Below are 20,748 nucleotides of genomic sequence, written 5' to 3'. Positions count from 1 at the left end.
TTTAGTCTAGAATGGTTAAACATTGGTTTTGTTTATTGGGTGTGTCACAAGACAATTGAAAAGGCTTTACATGGGTTACTCATATCCCCAAAATGGTCTGGGAACCATGCCTTAAACATTTAATTTTCCCACGCATTCTCCATAATGAAACTTTAATTTAAATTCCTTACATTTTAGGGAGGATCTTTCATATACTGTACTTTTATATGCCGATTATCACTATATGAAAAACTGAGCTGGCATGAGAGCTCCTTCTTCCTAAGAATTGGAGCAATTAGATAAAAAGAAAAGAGTAGTGCATGCCATTGGACCACATTGAGGTCAGGTTTGACGAGATCATCAGACCATTACAGTTTGTACCAGAACTCTAGAAACTAGGGAATGGGTGGGTTCCCTCTATGCCATCTGATAATGTAGCATTTAATTACAAAACAGAAAACAAAACAACAGCATTTACAATAGAGAAATGGTAGAATCAGAAAGCAGAAATAAGATGCATGCATATCAGAAAAACAATCACTTTTCAATAGCATTGTTATTGCATGTTCGAGCAAACCTTTAATTCCATTCCCAATGTATTAAAAGGGTGCTTGGATCACAATATAAACATATCCCAAAGTTAAACCAGATGCTGGCCAAGTCAGGCCAGATGCTGGCCCAGTCAGGCCAGATGCTGACCCAGTCAGGCCAGATGCTGGCCCAGTCAGTCTAGGAGTGGTTCTCAGTCAGAGCAGGGAAAATAAGGACAATATTTCATATAGGAAAGTGAGTCAGTCAGTGGCCCTCTGTCGCTTACCTCACCCACCTCCTCTCCTCCAGAGGGGGCTCCTCAGGGACAGGAGATGGGGTGACTTGCTTTAATGCTCCACCGCCCCTCTTCACTGGTCTCCTCTCCCCTCCTCTGAGGCTTGTCATTTGGATGTCAGTCGCCAGGGCCATTGCACGCACAGAGGTTGCAGCATAGTAAAAGACGTCCATCACTCTAGCCCACCTGCTGCTCCTCTATGTGGGTAGTTAAGGTAGACGGTTCACTAAATTTCATAACCATGGCCATGATCTTCTTTAGGCAGTAAGGGATAGACAATGTGCATATAAGCTTGTCACGACAGCCCCTTGAGGCTTGAAATGACTCCATTGATAAATGCCTTTACTATTGTGTGTATTTTTAGACTGACAAAAGTCTAGAATTTAGAATGGCAATTACTGTGCATGCAGTATGTTTGTACTGTAAGTGATATTTTGTATGATAAAGAATTAATAACAGAGGGTAGGACAAAGCCTATCTGGAATTATGCACTAGACTAGAGAGACTATTCTGACTAGTATAACACAAATTTAATGACTGTCAAAGTTGCACCAGAAATGAAAGAGGCATCATGACAAATACTATAGTTTATGTTGAGATAAAATGGCAGTACAAAAATACAAAAATAAGTAGATACATTTGTCATTCAAATTTCACAGTAGGAACACAGGTACATGAAATTGAGTTCTATTTACAAGAAACTAGTGTAAATTGTTCAAAAACAGTATTTGTTTTAAATAAAAATCTCTTAAATCATCTAGAATAAATGGGTGTGCAGCACTATTCATTCACATCACAATAACCAATAGCTATTTGCAAATAGCTATCTGCCCATATGGTTCAAATGGCCACTAGTACTTAAACATTGAACAGATACATTAGGCTGCACAGTCTGGGGATCCGGTGAGTTAACTTTGGGTAAATTAATGTAATTTGGCATTATCATGTTTTCAATTTAATAAGGCTAACAACATTTGTCAGATTTTTCAGTTACACAGGTGTATTCAACAACCCAAATGGCATTATATTGGACTCATATTACCCACAAACATACAAAATAAACAAAGCCAAGACTTCAACAGTGGAGGTATTGTAAAGGCTTGGAGTTGAATCAACAGTCTAATAACATTGCTGCACACTGAACTAAACTGTTAATTTGAGTGATCAGTGGGAGGTTTATAAATTTGATTGGGCTCCAGCGTAAACAGTTTCGTACTCTGTGCAAGCAGAGTGAGAGGAGACATACTGTGCACTTTTGTTTTGGGTAAGTCTCTCATCACCTCCAAACAAACACCGAAATACAGACAGCAGTTATCCTGTTTTGCTTAGAGTGAATTGAAACCATATATATTGTCATCCTCTAAATGTGCTATCCAGTATCCAAACAAATTTAGTTTTTTTGTCATGCTGCTTTTAAGGGGACAAAGCACTTTATTTAGGGATATGAAAAATACACAAAAATAAAAACAACTTGCCAAAATAAAAGAATGGCAGTGGCCATTCAAATACATGTACCTTAAAACCAAATACATGTACCTTAAAACCAAATGCATGTGCCTTAAAACAAAATACATGTACCTTAAAACCAAATACATGTACCTTAAAACCAAATGCATGTGCCTTAAAACAAAATACATGTACCTTAAAACCAAATACATGTACCTTAAAACCAAATGCATGTGCCTTAAAACAAAATACATGTACCTTAAAACCAAATACATGTACCTTAAAACCAAATGCATGTGCCTTAAAACAAAATACATGTACCTTAAAACCAAATACATGTACCTTAAAACCAAATCCATGTGCCTTAAAACAAAATACAATAAATACAGCTGACCTATTGATATATGGATTTGTATACAGGGTCAAAACATAAATAGAACAGATTTGATAACTTCTTCAATAAATAGTAGCAGTATTTATTTACAATATACACATATTTTCCTATACTTAAAGCCCCCTACATATTTCTCCACAGTTTCATGAGCAAATTATCCTATTTAACATACATTGCATGCATCAACAAATACAGTATTGGTTCCCTTTTGGAAGAACAAACTGCTACTTCCAACGGGTTCCCCCACATCAAATGTATCATTGTTCTATGTACAGGGGGTAGGGATAGAGGGGATAAGTGATTGTAAAAAAAGTAGTCAACATAAATCAGAACTTGGTGAGTGAACATCGGGACAATGTTGGTTCACGTTTCGAAGCAGATCTCTTGGAAATCTTCATACCGGGTGGACTAAGCTAAGTCTAGTGCCAGGTGAACTGAAGAACCAGTTGGACCACACAAGAACTGTCCCTTTAGAGTGAATTCTCCTCACTGCCCTCCAAAGCCAGAGTTTTTCTTGGAACACCTGAGAAAGAGGACACAAGACAAAACACATCCAACACATGCCAAAATATCGAAAGTTAGAAAATCCATTCAATTTAGGTTGTTTATTAATTTATTGATTATACTGAGGCTATGTGTTGACAGATCAGGAACGGTGAAGGGGATTTACTAGAGCAGTTTCCATAGTGACGCACTCCTATGGAGCGCCCCAGGAAGCAGGTGGCTCTGCGGAGGTGGCAGGCGCTGGGGTAGGTGATGTTGTCGTTGCCACAGATAGGCACCTCGGACTTCAGCGGTATTGGGCAGGGGGTTGTGCGGCACATGACACAGTGGGCACTGTTAGTCTGATCTGTCACACAGGTGTGGGTACCTGGGCACACCACATTGGAGCAAGACTCTGGACAGAACATGAACATAGAGCATTAGTAATATAGTATCGCTACAAAGGAATACTGATTTGAATCCAAGAATGTGTGTAATATTGCTGCAGTAGCACAATTAGTATTTGAAATAACCAAACTGCAGACATGCAAGATAACTCTTGAAGTACAGGCGTGTCCTCACTTTTGCATTCTCCCTGGTACATGACCTCCAGATCAGGGTGTCCCTTACAGCGGGCCATCAGGAGGGCACACTCGTCACGATAGGAGTTCCCATCGCTGCCACACACAGCATGCTTTTTGGAGATGTTAGTGCAGTCGGGAGAGCACGCACACTGAGGACGTCCAGCCTTCAACGTACACACCTTCCCTGGGCCGCAGTTCACACCATCACAGGTCTCTGCAAAACATAGAGTAAAAAGTCAGTATTACTGTCGAAGCATTTACTCATCTTAAATGGTCTGTCATTAAGTGATCCATATCCACTGCTGCTTAAGATTAATTCTCAACAAAACAGAACAAATTGCTGAAAACTGTTGTCTTTAACCGCAGCATGATTTATCCAGCAAAACATTTACAATAAACGCATACTTTGTTTATGGTCATACACAAGGATGTCAAGTGTGTAAGAATGTGTCTGAGGTTGTGCCTGTTTCCATGACTGTAGGATCCCTGTAATGATGAAAGCAGGGCTAAGTCTTAGATGGATGGAAGGGTGTTTGAGCAGACCAACCAGTTCAAAGGCCTGTCACTGGGTTTTACAGGCTGAGAGATGTGGCAGGAGGAAACGCAGGATCAACTGATTTTAGTTGACTCTCCAAGGCCCATCCAGGTCAATAGGAAGTCACCCAGTACTGTAACCCTAAAACAACACAGATAAACCATCGCCACCTTTCAACAGGCTTCTCAGGACCTGTTTGATCCTAATAGAGAGTGATATTCAGACCTGATCCTGTAAAAAGCAGGACTTTATTGCCTTTCTCTGCGAGCGCTTGCTTTAATATCCTGTTATTCTCCATCTCCAGAGAGGCCAACTCTGATACTTCTGGATTTCTCACATGAGTATCAGATTTGTCCCCATTCCTCCCAGGGAAATCCAAGAAAATCCCTTTTTCTGTTATGTTTTTCTCCGGTTCACTGGCAGCTCGTTGCAATTCATATACGTTTTCACAAATCAATGCAGATTTAAATATAGGTCAGACATGGAGCACTAGTCAACACCCAGGAATGCTTTGAAGCACTGGAAATCAGTAGCCCCAATGGGGAGGATCAACTGTTGGGCCCAGTCTGACTCTGACAGGCAGTACTATGATAATAGACCAGCACTTCCCCACAGTATCACATGTACATTGATGCTGTAGTTTTGTTCTTTCAGTCTGCTTAATGATCCAGATAGTGCTCCACATTATGAGAAACAGACGTCTGGGCATGTGGCAAACATTTCTCCTGTGGTAAACAGGAATTCATTTTTTTATTCTCTGAGGGGAGGCAGCCAGGCCTGTGTCTCAGCCAGCATTGGGAAATAATTAATGCAGAGTGAATTAGAAGAGGGAGGAGGAGAAGGAGGAGGATTATTTTCCATTTATTTGATTATTTCGATTTTATTCAATTGCACTGCAACTTGCAGGGACATATTGGGGACCAGATCCAAGGTGGGATGGACACACATCTCGATAGGGATATACATTGCCTTCAGAATGTATTCATACCTCTTGACATTTTCCACATTTTGTTACTTTACAGCCTTATTCTAAAATTGATTAAATCGTTTTTTCCCCTCATCAATCTACGCATAATACCCCATAATGACAAAGCAAAAACAGTGTTCTAGGAATTTTTGCTAATTTATTACAAATAAAAAAATGAACTATCACATTTACATAAGTATTCAGACCCTTTACTCAGTACTTTATTGAAGCACCTTTGGCAGAGATTACAGCATCGAGTCTTCTTGGGTATGACGCTACAAGCTTGGCACACTTGTATTTGGGGAGTTTCTCCCATTCTTCTCTGCAGATCCTCTGAAGCTCTGTCAGGTTGATGCACAGCTATTTTCAGGTCTCTCCAGAGATGTTCGATTGGGTTCAAGTCCGGACTCTGGCTATGTTACTCAAGGACATTCAGAGACTTGTCCCAAAGCCACTACTGCGTTGTCTTGGCTGTGTGCTTAGGGTCATTGTCCTGTTGAAAGGTGAACCTGCTCTGGATCTCTCTGTACCTTGCTCCGTTCATCTTTCCCTCAAACCTGACTACTCTCCCAGTCTCTGCCGCTGAAATACATCCCCACAGCATAATGCTGCCACCACCATGCTTCACCGTAGGGATGGTGCCAGGTTTCCTGCAGATGTGATGCTCGGCATTCAGGCCAAAGAGTTCAATCTTGGTTTCATCAGACCAGAGAATCTTGTTTCCCATGGTCTGAGTCTTTAGGTGCCTTTTGCCTTTTGTGCCTTTTACTGAGGAGTGGCTTCAGTCTGGCCACTCTACCATAAATGTCTGATTGGTGGTGCTGCAGAGATGGTTGTCCTTCTGGAAGGTTCTCCCATTTCCACAGAGGAACTCTAGAGCTCTGTCAGAGTGACCATCGGGTTCTTGGTCACCTCCCTGACCAAGGCCCTTCTCCCCCAATTGCTCAATTTGGCCGGGCGGCCAGCTCTAGGAAGAGTCTTGGTGGTTCCAAACTTCTTCCATTTAAGAATGATGGAGGCCACTGTGTTCTTGGGGACCTTCAATGCTGCAGACATTTTTTGGTACCCTTCCCCAGATCTGTGCCTCGACACAATCCTGTCTCGGAGCTCTACGGACAATTCCTTCGACCTCATGGCTTGGTTTTTGCTCTGACATGCACTGTCAACTGTGGGACCTTATATAAACAGGTGTGTGCCTTTCCAAATCATGCCCAATCAATTGAATTTACCACAGGTGGACTCCAATCAAATTATAGAAACATCTCAAGGATGATCAATGGAAACAGGATGCACTTGAGCCAAATTTCGAGTCTCATAGCAAAGGGTCTGAATACTTATGTAAATAAGATATTTCTGTTTTTTTTGTTGTTGTTTTTTTTAAATAAATTTGCTAAAATTTCTACAAACCTGTTCTCGCTTTGTCATTATGGGGTATTGTGTGTAGATTACTGAGATGTTTACTTATTTAGTCCATTTTAGAATAAGGCTGTAACGTAACAAAAAGTAGAAAAAGTTTAGGGGTCTGAATACTTTCCGAAGGCACTGTACAAATGTAGATAAATTATTGAAGTGTATAGCTTTTACAACTTGTCTTGTTACTTTTGTCATTCTAGATCACTTGAGGTTATACACTTATCATTTAAGAACATAATTGATGAGAACATTACATTATTTACTTTTGCTGCCATCATACAATTATGCTTGTTAATTCAACTAGTTGGTTTATACCTTTTTGTAATCAACAGCATGCTGGAATAGCCTTTATATCCCTTAAAATAAGACTGCTCCATAGAAGTGAAAACATGATCGATCATACAGTAGTTAGCAGGAATGCTACTACATTTTGAAACTAGAATTACATTGCTATTTGGTACATGCTGGCTTCAGCCTTGCTGACACTAATCATCCTCACACGGTTTAAAATAATCCACTACCCTGGCAAGAGATCACATGGACTTCTTAAAGTGCCACCGCAACCTTAGTTTATAAAAACAGGACTATATACTTGAGTGAACCTGAATACCCATGGTGAAGGCTTCCAATAGTGGAAGCCACTCAAAACAGCTGGACAGAGTTAGATGGAATGACTGGCCGAGATCCACATTTCACAAAAGTTAGAAATCTCTGGAAACTAACTTAACTTGGAAATTCCATATGGATCAAAGTTATCCCAAGAAGAAGACAGGTGGTCTAGTTATAGCCAAATGAGCTGCCATTTGGAACTATGATCAAAATGTGACCCCTTAACGTCTTTGCTTCATTCATTGCCAGTTATGAGGGGACCATATGGAGAACCTAAAACCATCTAACTTGTCTGAGGCACCTTTGGTACACTACCAGCGATGGTGGTTTACCATAACAAGAGTCAAGAAATCAGCATCTACTTCTGTTAGTCAAATGGTTTGAGAAATAGCAAAACAGCCGTATTAATGATAGAGATATGACACTGTAATTTTGTTAGTTGGTTCACAGCAAGTAATTCTGCAAGTTCTACTGCGTTGTTACCTTTGCAGGGTTTGCAGGACACGATTCCCAGGAAGCCCAGCAGGCTGACCTCATTGATAGGCAGACTAGTGTTGGACCAGGCCGTGTCCAGACGGCCCCCGGAGCAGCATTCCTCCCTGCTGACCCCACGCATCAGCACCATGTCACAGCGCTGCTCTTGGCTCTGCTGCAGCCAACACATCCCCGCTGAACACACCACAACAAACACAACAACGCATCTAGTTGGAGTTTTTCTACATAATTGATATACATGATTGACATATTTAAAGTAGATATACTTTGATGGATACAATGGCCTACTGGTAATACAAATAGTCCTCTTCAGAGCCATAATATAGATTTATAGCTCTGGCCCACTTGTACAATAGCCAGGACTCTGTTTACTTTACATCAAACTGGGCTGAATGGACCAGACCAGTCCGTAGCCAGACCTGGCTGACCTCTCTGTCCACACGCAATACACTTTAGCAGCATCTAATCCACCAATTCATACAGGAGAATAGAGAGAGACCTTTTGCACAATCGTGGAGTTTTGTTTAAAGGTTTTAGGAGGTATCACTGCCACAACCCATAAACGCTCACATATTACTTTGTAATATATAAGGTATTCTAACGTACCTAAATGAGAGAATAAGGTTACTTTGGAATAAACATGCAGTTCTGCATACTAATGCCAACCAGTGATTAAGTAACTGTTTGCACGTAATACATATGTTATTACGCCGTAGTAACACAATGCGCACCTGCACTATGTAATTCTCAGTATCAAGCCAGCAAAACTATGGTTTAACTTAGTTAATGGTCATTATTCACAAATCCTGTCAATCAAGTACTTTCGAATGTTTTAAGCGTTTTAAATTAAGATATCAAGCTAGACTTCTTAAAGCAAAACTTGGTTCCATAATTATTTCATAATTAGTCTACATATCAAACCGCAATTTTTGATAAATAAAATACAATTATACTTTACTCACCATTTACAGTATATCTTCCAAACATTTGACTCAAAGCAACTGTCACAGCGAAAAGAGCAATCAAAAAGCCCATGGTGATAAAAAAGTAAAAATAATTGTAAAATAAAACTTTTGGCAAAACTTTTCCAAATGTTTTCAAATAATGTTAACTTGGCAATGAAGTTCGCAGAGTTCTCTCACGTGAATGAATGTGTTGTAAATGAAGGTCGTTCCCCTCTATATAAATATTTTGCCCAGACGAAATTATGCTGCTGGGATGGGCGATGCTCTCAGCCAGTTATAATGCTGGAACAGGGCTGGAACGGACAGTGTTCTACGTGTTCTACGTTCGGACTCAATTTCCAGACAAGAGACGTCCCCTCACCAGAGTGCAACAAACGCAACTGGACCATGCGTCTTCTGATTACGGTGGTATTGTGAACGTAGAGTAGGCCTAGCATATTTCGAATTGGTTTTACATCATTTAAATTATTATATGCGAATAGATAATAACAATGTTTTCAATCAAATATTTCAAATTATGTAGAACCACTTCAGAACTTTTCAGTCCATATCAAATAGCTTTCAATTGTATTACAAGGAAATAATTATCTCTCTAGACAATGTTGGCTATAATCAAAAAGAACAATATCACAATTCTGTTTTATTTTTATTTTTTTATGTTTTAACTGATAACAGGATATATGACTTGCAGCTTTGATTATAGCCTAGATTGTTTTAAATCTGTAGTGACCATAGTGACTTATGAATCATATTTTCTTTAAACTTGTCTGGCTCTGTTGTCTAGGTGCTGTCTGGTTTAGGTTGCATGTCCTCTCCTCCTAATTGAAATCCACAGAGTGTGAGATGTGATTATGGGAGACTGTTGCTGTATAAGTACATTGTGCTTTGAGGATGTGTGTTAGACTTTTCTTATGGATTAATTAACAAAAAATAAGGAACAGTTCAAAAATTCAAAACATCAATCATTCTTAATTTCCCTCAGTGCAGACATGCCTAATTTCCTCAACTATACACACTATTATTGCAATGTAGATGAACCTTAACAATATACTAAGTTAATCCATATCATCAACTAAGATATGAAGTAAGATACATCCAGCCTATAGACAGTCTCAATACCACTAAGCTAGATGTGGTTAGATAAATACCAACATGTTAGAGATGGGGTATAAGCCTTTAGGCGAGCCAGGGGATAGGCTTTTTAAATTTTTATGCTTTTTAAATTTTTATGAGAGGACACATTAAAGCTAATAAGTGATAAAATACATTTGTGGCCCCAAGTCAGTCTTCAACAGCAGCAGGGCCACCAACACAGAGAAGCAGAAGCAGATGCAAAGCATCAGTGAGAGCGATGGCAGGTGATTGCGATGGTTAGGAGGCACTCATTTCACTGATAGAACCCCTACGTGAGAATGACAGAGTGAGCCTGAGTGTTATTTCATCCACATGTAGACCTCCATCTATCTTTCATCCCCTTTCTTTCTCTTGTCCCCTATCACCGCCTCTCTTCTGTGGAGTATGATATTGCTTGGGAGCCAAAATTGTGCCAATCTTCCCATCTGTCTGTCTCCGGCTTGTAGTCCCTTTGGTGGTGGAGAAAATGAAAGTAGCATATGCTGTTTCTGTAAGTCGTGGTGAATGATGTTGCCTTCTGTTGCTGTACAGAGATCCCCAGGGCACAGCTGGAATGCTGACCCTGCAGAGTGGTGCAGTGGGTGGGCTGGAGAACTGGGTCACTGCAGCAGCTCACATGGTTTGGATCATTGGGCCACACAGATGAATAGGCTACGGTTTGGCAACCCAGACTAACCACTTCTTATCTCTATTATTTATGTATCTATGGCAATGTAATACTGTTATGACCTTTCAAGTTGGAGAAATGTTGTAAAACGACATGACTATGAAGCATGTGTAGAATCTAGGGTTTTCTAAAAGTTATATGACTATAGTTTAAGGACATATTCTATCAATCATAATTCTGTTTGTATTTGTCTGTCTTTCTCTGTTTAATGTGCCACTGTATCATTGCTGTGACTATACATTTGGTCCAGAAAAATATTATTTACCAGTGCTGCCATCAACTGGTGAGTGTTAACATCACAGCCACATAAGGGAAGGCTGAATAAAAATGTTTTTATAATTATTAGCATAATCCAATAATTCGTTCACACAGCCTCAGAAACAATAATCACTTGTGATAGTGACATGACAGGGCCCATGTCATGACAGGGCCCATCCCCCCCTAATAAACAACGTTTGAAATATGTCCTACCCTTTTGTGGCTTTGAGACACTGACTAATCAGAGTGAAATTTTAACCTCAATGGTCCTGTGGTCATAGACAGAAGTTTGCATTGAGGTCAACTCACTGAAACCGTCCTGTTTCTACAAGAAACTACACATTTTGTAAAAATGCAGTTTTTAAATCTTGTTTTTTTGTACCATAACCAACCTTAGTAGCAGGCAGCCTTATAGATTTCTGCATTGTGAATTTCTATGTTTGGACCATAGATAATGTAAACAAGATGGAGGCGTTTCTGACAGCCAACACTTATTCATAGGCAATCGATGACACCGGTAAAGGAGCATACAAGGTACAGTTGACCTCTTTCAACATACAGACAATATACCCCATACCTGAAAATGTAATGCAAAATGACAGGACAGGAAATGAATGTAGCGTTAGCTAACTTAATAGCTTACTAAGAGATAGGGAAATACTAATACTGTAACATTGCTTGGTTTGTGGATGCGACTGCAGTAGATAAGATAGCTAGCTGGCAAGCAGGCTCGTTGAGGAGATGTTTATTGCACAAGAGTCGGCTGCTACAATGAGTCTTCTCAGAATTGTTATTGTTCATTTATATGTGTGCCCTTATAGCAAAACAATGAACGTTATCTAGCTAACGTTTGCTAGCCTTGCTGTTTCAATATGCTTTGTGTTGTAGCTAGCCGACTAAACTCAACGATTTACGATGGAGTTGAGCGGCAACCAGTGTGGGCGGACTGGTGCTCCGACGTCACATCTAAAATGAAGATTTTACTCCAAACTATTGATTTCAACACCCAAAGAATAGCCAGCAATTACACAGAACAATGTCGTGTGTAATTGCGGGCTATTCTTTGGGTGCTGAAATCACTAGTTTGGGATAAAAACTAGATTGTTTGAGACGCGGAAACTCCAGTTCTAACTGTTGTCGCCGCTCAAATCGTGAAATTGAGTTTAATCAGCTATGTTGTAGCTAGTCACGACAGACAAAGACCGCTGGTTTGCACTTTCTGACCTCACTCACTGACACTGATTATGCTATTCATGGCCTGCTATGTTGTTGAGTGGATGTGATGTTCATAAAAATATTCAGCATTGTTTGTTGTAATGATAGGAGCTAGTTAACTAGTATTTAAATGTATACCGTTATGATAGCACATCCGTATCATTGGTCGTGTGTATTGACATGGTAGTATCGTAGTGTGGATAGACATGGCAGTGTACAAGTGCATTTACACTTTCCATGCATTTCAGTCTCGTGAATTTCATCAAAATGCTTTTGCATGTGATTGTGAATTTGTATTGCAGATCTGAGGATCCCTACAATGATTCATTGAAACTGGACGGACAGTTGTGCAGGCTTGGCAAGTACCCAGGATTTATTCAGAACATGGATGGAAGTAGAACATTCGATTATCCAAGCTTTGTAAAAGACCTCATTGAAAATCTATCATGTACACCACATTCACAATTCATTATTACACTTGAATAATAGCAATTATGCAAACAGAACGTAATTACATGGTTTGCCCAAAACATGATGACATTAACCAACAACCAAAGCACACATCACAGCAGTTTCCAGGTGTCACAAGGACATGGCTAAGAAGGATGAAATAAGCCTGTATCATCTGAGAACATAGACAGAGAACCAAACATTCCCTCTTATCAGAGCCAAACTCTGTAGACCTGTAATATTGGACACCAAGTCCACTCACCTCTCTGGTCAACAACTCAAGCAGTGCTACATTGTCAGCAGGTTAAGGAGAACCTTCTGTTGCATTTCTGCAGTTGCAGCATCCCACATTTCAATACATTAGTCTGCATTCGTATTCAGTGTTGGAGTATTGTCCGACCCAGGATATCCAGGAACATACAATACATAAGTATTAAAAACAGTCACATCGCTGAAAGGGGAAACCATGAGAGACGGGGACTTCCATGAACACATGGACTATTTGGAGAATCACCTGACCATGGACACCTTCATCCATCGCATCGACTCCACAGAAGTCATCTACGAGCCGCGGAGGAAGAGGGCCAAGCTGATTGGGAGGTACCTGATGGGAGACCTGCTGGGGGAGGGCTCCTATGGGAAGGTGAAGGAGATGCTGGACTCTGAGACACTCTGTAGGAGGGCTGTCAAGATCCTGAAGAAGAAGAAACTGAGACGCATCCCAAACGGGGAGCAAAATGTCAAAAAGTATGTGAGACGCTTTGCAATGGTCTTCACAGTAATTTTTGTGTTGATAGATGCATAATAGACTAGTTGTGTTTTTTTGGTGTGTGAATGTGCTTCTAATCAGTGCATGTACCTCAGGCGTTACTGTGCCTTTTAAGAATCACTGAGAGTAATATTAACCACTATTAATTGAAGTGATTAAGTTGAGCTTTTTAAGAGTAATTATGGTTTTCTCACTAAATCCTGCCTTTAAAAGGTCAGAAGATAAAACAACTTTGAGGTTATTCAAATTACTTTGGCCCTCTGTGTTTTTTGTTGTTGTTATCAGTGCTGATGAAACTGCAAAGTTATTCCGTAGTGAAATTAATTCAGTTTTCCCAATGCCATATATCTAAACAGTTGAAAAAAACCTTTTCCTTACAGAGAGATTCAGCTGTTAAGAAGATTGAGGCACAATAATATTATCCAGTTGGTCGAAGTTTTGTATAATGAGGAGAAGCAAAAGATATATCCTTTAAAAATGATGAATGTGTTTTTATTCTTTAGCAGGAGTCTATCTAAACCATAGAGATGTCTCACTAGTTGTACAAATTGTACTAACGAAGCCTTCAAAGCACTGCATAAGATTTGTCCAAGCATAATAATGTGTGGAAAGTGGGATAAGCTAGTCTATTTTGGGGCTACTTTTCTCACAGTTAGGGAATTATTGTTTTCCCATGGAACAGTAGAGTAAGCTATGCAGATCAACTGTAAAGACAAGTGTGCACTGTCCTTCAAATGAGTTTGAATGCACCAATAGTCACTTTCACCGGAAATGTCATCATGCTGTAATTCAGCGGTATGACCACACGAGGTCTCTGTTGGCCTGTTGGGGGAATACGGCAACATGAAGCTCAGTATTAGATGGACTAACTAACTTCACAAGGCCTTTACCTTCTGCTCTCTTCCTCCCCCCAACTCACTCACTCTTTGATTCTAATAATCTCTGGCTTGTCCTTAGAAGTCTGCCGCACTACACCACATAAAACACTCATTACCCTTTGTGTCTGACATTAAAAGGGTCTCCCCAATTGATTTAGTACAGTTAAGACCATGAATGATTCTGCCAATGTTCAGTCAGGTAAAAAAAAAAATCCCAATTTACATTTTAGACTACGTAATTGTTGAGGTGAGAACATATTATAAGAAGTTATGACATGGTTTTCATTTTAGTTGCTGAGTCATACTAGCTAGATTGACTTAATGGAATCTCTCCGCTTAGACTAGCGACACGTGTTTGTGAACGCTCTGTGTTTATAATTTAGTGTGAAGGGGTCTGTTCTGTTCATCCGCGGCATGCTCTGTTGGAACATTGTGGCTCACAGGTCACTTTGCATTGCGGCTGTAAAAGAGCAGTGATGAAAAACGTGACTGAGTTATTTGTGTGGAACACATATGTTAAGGGCATGAGAGCTCTGGCTTCTGCTTCTAAAAAAACTCTGAGAATAGTTGCAAACTGAACATCACAGTTTCTAAAAGCAACACTAAACCATATGTTTTTGTTACCTGTCTTTTTGCACAGAGCCAGAAGTGTGAATACGTAGAATTCTACCTTTAAAAACATAAATCATTTGCCTCTCAAAAATGTTCTTTCCGCCCGCCCGCCCACCCCCTGTCTGCTCCTACGTCAGATGGGCCCAGCAGTGGTGAGTGCTCCTTCAGCCTCGTCTGACTGCAGCCCAGCTGCATCATCTATTCACTCAATTTACTCCTAATGTGTGTTACTGATTGAACCGGCAATGAGGGCAGCCCCCCTCTCCCTTCCCTTTTCCTCTCTCCCGCTCCTTCCTGTGCCTTTCTCAACGGTCATGTGAAGTCCCTCCAGCGGTTAGTTAATGGGGGTTCTAATATGGGTGTGAAGCTCATACTGTGGGCTGACTGGGCTCCCGCCCCCTCCTTGGGAGAGAGGGACACTGACGCAGTCGTGACTAACTGGCTCCTACTGTCATAGACCTGCCTGTTTACCCAACCAACCAACCCTCCCCAATCCAACAGGATGGAAATATCCCCACCTTTCCCTGCTCTCCTTTGTCTCTGGCTGGGGCTGCTGGCTAGATAAGTGCCTTCTATAAGTGACCCTGAGAACTGTGAATACAGAATTTAGTATTGTTTTGACATTCAATTTCACAATCCATTTGTACACTTTCATTGTCTCATCTTCGGTCCATTCAGGAAGATCAATTTATTCTCAAGGACAAATTGTATTTTTCCAGAGTTTTTGTGTGATATTTTGTGTGTCTAGCTAGTTTGATGGATTAGTGACTAGTCAGTCAACCACATATTGATGAGTAATGTAGACAGGATTCAAGGTCATTTGTGTTGAATTAATACAGCTCCTTTGGTGATGAAGATATAGCACTTTCGTTTTGATACCTTGGTAGGTAACCAGTATGAAACAATTGCCACCTTGTCTCTTTTCCTTGACTCTGCTTACGTATATGGTGATGGAATATTGTGTATGTGGAATGCAGGAGATGTTGGACAGTGTTGATGAGAAAAGGTTTCCAGTTTTTCAAGCTCATGGGTATGTTTATCTTTAATCTCAATTCAATAATTGTAGATATGTGTCTTGAAGATATCTGACCAAACACCGAAGTTAATACAGATACAGTTGAAGCCAGAAGTTTACATACACTTAGGTTGGAGTCATTAAAACTAGTTTTTCAACCACTCCACAAATTTTTATTAACAAGTCGGCAAGTCGGTTAGGACATCTACTTTGTGTATGACACAAGTCATTTTTCCAACAATTGTTTACAGACAGATTATTTCACTTATAATTCACTGTATCACAATTCCAGTGGATCAGAAGTTTACATATGCTAAATTGACTGTGCCTTTAAACAGCTTTGAAAATTCCAGAAAATAATGTCATGGCTTTAGAAGCTTCTGAAAGGCTAATTGACATAATTTGAGTCAATTGGAGGTGTACCTTTGGGTGTATTTCAAGGCCTACCTTCAAACTCAGTGCCTCTTTGCTGACATCATGGGAAAATCAAAAGAAATCAGCCAAGACCTCAGAAAAAAATTGTAGACAAGTCCTTGGGAGCAATTTCCAAATGCCTGGAAGTACCACGTTCATCTGTACAAGGAATAACACGCAAGTATAAACACCATGTGACTACGCAGCCATCATACCGCTCAGGAAGGAGACACGGTCTGTCTCCTAGAGATGAATGTACTTTGGTGCGAAAAGTGCAAATCAATCCCAGAACAACAGCAAAGGACCTTGTGAAGATGCTGGAGGAAACGGGTACAAAAGTATCTATATCCACAGTAAAACGAGTCCTATATCGACATAACCTGAAAGATCGCTCAGCAAACAAGAAGCCACTTCTCCAAAACCGCCATAAAAAAGCCAGACTACGGTTTGCAACTGCACATGGGGACAAAGATTGTTCTTTTTGGATAAATGTCCTCTGGTCTGATGAAACAAAAATATAACGTTTTGGCCATAATGAACATCGTTGTGTTTGGAGGCAAAAGGGGGAGGCTTGCAAGCCGAGGAATACCGTCCCAACCGTGAAGAGTGGGGGTGCTTTTCTGCAGGAAGGGACTGGTGCACTTCACAAAATAGATGGCATCATGAGTAGGATAAATTATGTGGATATATTGAAGCAACATCTCAAGACATCAATCAGGAAGTTAAAGCTTGGTCGCAAATGGGTCTTCCAAATGGACAATGACCCCAAGCATACTTCCAAAGTTGTGGCAAAATGGTTTAAGGACTACAAAGTCAAGGTATTGGAGTGGCCATCACAAAGCCCTGACCTCAATCCTATAGAAAATTTGTGGGCAGAACTGAAAAAGTTTGTGCGAGCAAGGAGGCCTACAAACCTGACTCAGTTACACCAGCTCTGTCAGGAGGAATAGGCCAAAATTCACCCAACTTATTGTGGGAAGCTTGTGGAAGGCTACCCAAAACGTTTGACCCAAGTTAAAGAATTTAAAGGCAATGCTTCCAAATACTAATTGAGTGTATGTAAACTTCTGACCCACTGGAAATATGATGAAAGAAATAAAAGCTAAAATAAATAATTCTCTCTACTATTATTCTGACATTTCACGTTCTTAAAATAAAGTGGTGATCCTAACTGACCTAAAACGGGATTTTTACTAAGATTAAATGTCAGGAATTGTGAAAACTGTGTTTAAATGTATTTGGCTAAGGTGTATGTGAACTTCCGACTTCAACTGTATACATTTCTCTTTTGACCCAGGTACTTTTGTCAGCTGCTAGATGGCATGGGATATTTGCACAGCCAGGGAATAGTTCACAAAGATATTAAACCAGGGAATCTACTGCTGACGACGGACGGTGCACTAAAAATCTCTGACCTGGGTGTAGCGGAGGTAATTATATTCTCTAATAGTTTATGTCAACTTTATTGCATTTCAATTTGGGCATAGTTCAACATCAGTGGGCTACATTTGCAAACTCCAAAACAAGAGACTTGCCCAAGAAAAGCTCTGAGCCCTTCTGATGATGTCTGTGTCCCCCTGGTGTTCTCCCTCCCAGGCGCTGCACCCGTTTGCGGAGGACGACACATGTTGTACGAGCCAGGGCTCTCCGGCCTTCCAGCCCCCAGAGATTGCCAATGGCCTGGACACCTTCTCGGGTTTCAAAGTGGACATCTGGTCTGCTGGTGTCACACTGTGAGTGGCCACTCACAGATTAATGGTTTCAGATGGCATATTTATTTCATGCCAGATTTTATTTTTTTGGAATGTATTGAATTTTTCCTTTCAGATATAACATAACGACCAGCCTGTACCCCTTTGAAGGGGATAACATATATAAGCTGTTTGAGAACATTGGGAAGGGACACTACAGTGTTCCAGAGGAGTGTGGCCCTCTGCTCTCTGGCCTGCTAAGAGGTAAGAGTCTAGACTGACTAACACTGGCACTCCCGATATTCTATTTCATGGTATTAAACCTTATTAGAGATGAAAGCATTAGTTGCAGTAGTAAGAGTATTACAAGAAGGGTATGACCACAGAATTATAGATTTTCCTCTTTATTGGACTTAATTCGTCCACTCAGATGTACTTTATAGTAAGTAGCGGTGATTCAATCTTGGAGGTTTTTCTTTAGGGGCTGTAGATGGCACTGTGGTAATTTTACATTAGCACAACAATTATCATTTTGATGTTTCATGAATATGCAGTTGATAGAAAATGCATTTCTAAGGTAAAGATGGCTTTAATTGACACCCTTTTTTCCTTGATGGAAATGGTCATTATGCACAATTGTCTGTTTCATTGTTTTCAAAAAGCCCTGATTTGAACACAGCGCAAAAATAAGGAAATAATGAAAGGAATAAATGCATCTCATCAAATGGTTACAAAGCTGTCAATATTTTATTTAGTATTTTTCTTCCAGGAATGCTTGAGTATGACCCTGAGAAGAGGTTCTCAATACAACACATTAGACAACACAAGTAAGTCATCGTACTCCCTTTGTCTTTGAAGCAGAATATGTGCTGAAGAGAGTGCTAGAAGTACAAATTGAACAGGAGATGACTTGGGGAAAACAGCAGTCCGATGATGAGCGATGTCCAGTCTATTTATTTTCAGCACACGATGATGAATGTAATATGCATCTCTTCTGTGATAGATTTGTTGTCATTTGCATCTGAGCTCCGCTGAATGCCAAATTGTCTCATTTTGATAATGGTGGGTAACAGGGGACTGGAGGAGAAAAAAGAAAATGCACCTCCTCGCTCTATCATTTGCAGCTCTTATGTGAGGCCCATTGTGTTGGAACAGGCTTTTATGATCATTTAGCGCATATCTGTTTGTTTTCTGTCTCTTTTATCTGCATGTGTGTGTGCGCTTGACCAAGCCCTCAGCTCAGTGTGGAGGCGGACTCCTGTCCAGTGGTAAATAGGAGCTACAGAAGGTCAACAACCTTCCCCTCTCTGAATCTCAGTCACGACATGCTGCTGCTTACAGATTCACATATTCATCTCTTTTCATGATGTTAACCTTGCTTTTCTTTGGCCTTGCCCAAGGAATGCACTTACTAGTCTGGAACACCAAGTAGACAATAGTTTGGCAAATTTCATTAGGCTATACTGTGATGTTGTGGGGACAAATGGGGAATGACGTGGTGTTAATTTACACACCAAAAGGAAATATTCACATTTGCTAGTTAGCACAAACGCTGTAGTTTGTTACAACCAATTCATCTTCCAACCTTTTGTACGCCTCTATCTAACATCAGAGAACTCATGTGGTAGTATTTTTTGGGATGTGAGGGCTTCTGATGAGCTGTAGTTAAAGGCCCAGTGCAGTAAAAACATGATTTCCTGTCTTAAAAAAAGATATATATATATATACACATACATACATACATACATACATACATACATACATACATACATACATACATACATACATACATACATACATACATACATACATACATACATACACACAGTACCAGTCAAAAGTTTGGATACACCTACTCATTCCAGGTTTTTTCTTTATTTTTACTATTTTCGACATTCTAGAATATTAGTGAAAACATCAAACCTATGAAATAACATATATGGAATCATGTAGTAACCAAACAAGTGTTAAACAAATCAAAATATATTTGAAATTCTTCAAAGTAGCCACCCTTTGCCTTGATGACCGCTTTGCACACTCTTGGCATTCTCTCAACCAGTTTCATGAGGTAGTCACCTGAAATGCATTTCAATTAACAGGTGTGCCTTGTTAAGTTAATTTGTGGAATTTCTTTCCTTTGTAATGCGTTTGAGCCAATTAGTTGTGTTGGTAGGGGTGGTATACAGAAGATAGCCCTATTTGGTAAAAGACCAAGTCTATATTATGGCAAGAACAGCTCAAATAAGCAAAGAGAAACGACACTCCATCATTACTTTAAGACATGAAGGTCAATCAATCTGGAAAATTTCAAGAACTCTGAAAGTTTCTTCAAGTGCAGTCGCAAAAACCATCAAGCGCTATGATGAAACTGGCTCTCATGAGGGCCGCCACAGGAAAGGAAGACCAAGACTTACCTCTGCTGCAGAGGATAAGTTCATTAAAGTTAACTGTACCTCAGATTGCAACCCAAATAAATGCTTCACAGAGTTCAAGTAACAGACGCATCTCAACATCAACTGTTCAGAGGAGACTGCGTGAATCGGGCCTTCATGGTCGGATTGCTGCAAAGAAACTAAAGGACACCAATAAGAAGAAGAGACTTGCTTGGGCCAAGAAACACGAGCAATTGACATTAGACCGGTGGAAATCTATCCTTTGGTCTGTTGAGTCCAAATTTGAGATTTTTGGTTGCAACCGCCATGTCATTGTGAGACGCAGAGTAGGTGAACGGAGCTCCGCATGTGTGGTTCCCATCGTGAAGCATGGAGGAGGTGTAATGGTGTGGGGTGCTTTGCTGGTGACACGGTCAGTGATTTATTTAGAATTCAAGGCACACTTAACAAGCATGGATACCACATCATTCTGCAGCGATACACCATCCCATCTGGTTTGCACTTAGTGGGACTATCATTTGTTTTTCAACAGGACAATCACCCAAAACACACCTCC

At 40.3% G+C, this 20,748-nt stretch overlaps 2 protein-coding genes across 7 annotated transcripts in view; one reads left to right on the top strand and one right to left on the bottom strand.

Moving 5' to 3' along the window:
* Nucleotides 1-1,377: 1,377 nt before the first annotated feature.
* LOC115151816 (follistatin-related protein 3-like) lies at nt 1,378-8,953 on the bottom strand. Of its 2 annotated transcripts, XR_003867362.1 has the most exons (6): nt 8,694-8,953; nt 7,720-7,905; nt 3,711-3,926; nt 3,316-3,543; nt 2,384-3,168; nt 1,378-2,320 (listed from the first exon to the last, which is right to left on the bottom strand). XR_003867362.1 is itself a non-coding variant. In XM_029696069.1 (5 exons), the coding sequence occupies exons 1-5, from the start codon at nt 8,764-8,766 to the stop codon at nt 3,116-3,118; spliced, it is 756 nt and encodes a 251-aa protein (XP_029551929.1). In that variant the 5' UTR covers nt 8,767-8,953; the 3' UTR covers nt 1,378-3,115. The 2 variants fall into 2 exon arrangements, 1 of the variants encoding a protein (XP_029551929.1); XM_029696069.1 differs by having other exon boundaries at nt 1,378-3,168.
* Nucleotides 8,954-10,997: 2,044 nt separating this feature from the next.
* The window catches only part of LOC115151815 (serine/threonine-protein kinase stk11), a 36,282-nt gene continuing 26,531 nt past the window's right edge, over nt 10,998-20,748 (top strand). For 2 of the 5 annotated variants that reach the window (XM_029696064.1, XM_029696065.1), the window contains exons 1-8: nt 10,998-11,289; nt 12,273-13,167; nt 13,570-13,653; nt 15,620-15,709; nt 17,406-17,538; nt 17,705-17,841; nt 17,936-18,063; nt 18,569-18,626. In XM_029696064.1, the coding sequence (XP_029551924.1) occupies nt 12,887-13,167; nt 13,570-13,653; nt 15,620-15,709; nt 17,406-17,538; nt 17,705-17,841; nt 17,936-18,063; nt 18,569-18,626 (911 nt within the window). In that variant the 5' untranslated portion in view covers nt 10,998-11,289; nt 12,273-12,886. Of the gene's footprint in view, nt 11,290-12,272; nt 13,168-13,569; nt 13,654-15,619; nt 15,710-17,405; nt 17,539-17,704; nt 17,842-17,935; nt 18,064-18,554; nt 18,721-20,748 lie in introns of those variants that run through there. The other 3 variants (XM_029696068.1, XM_029696066.1, XM_029696067.1) reach the window with 3 other exon arrangements.

The sequence above is a fragment of the Salmo trutta genome, chromosome 17, assembly GCF_901001165.1.
Source record: "Salmo trutta chromosome 17, fSalTru1.1, whole genome shotgun sequence".
Classification (NCBI taxonomy): Eukaryota; Metazoa; Chordata; class Actinopteri; order Salmoniformes; family Salmonidae; genus Salmo; species Salmo trutta.
The sequence above is the reverse complement of the archived record's forward strand: the minus strand, read 5'-3'. Positions and strand labels throughout refer to the sequence as shown.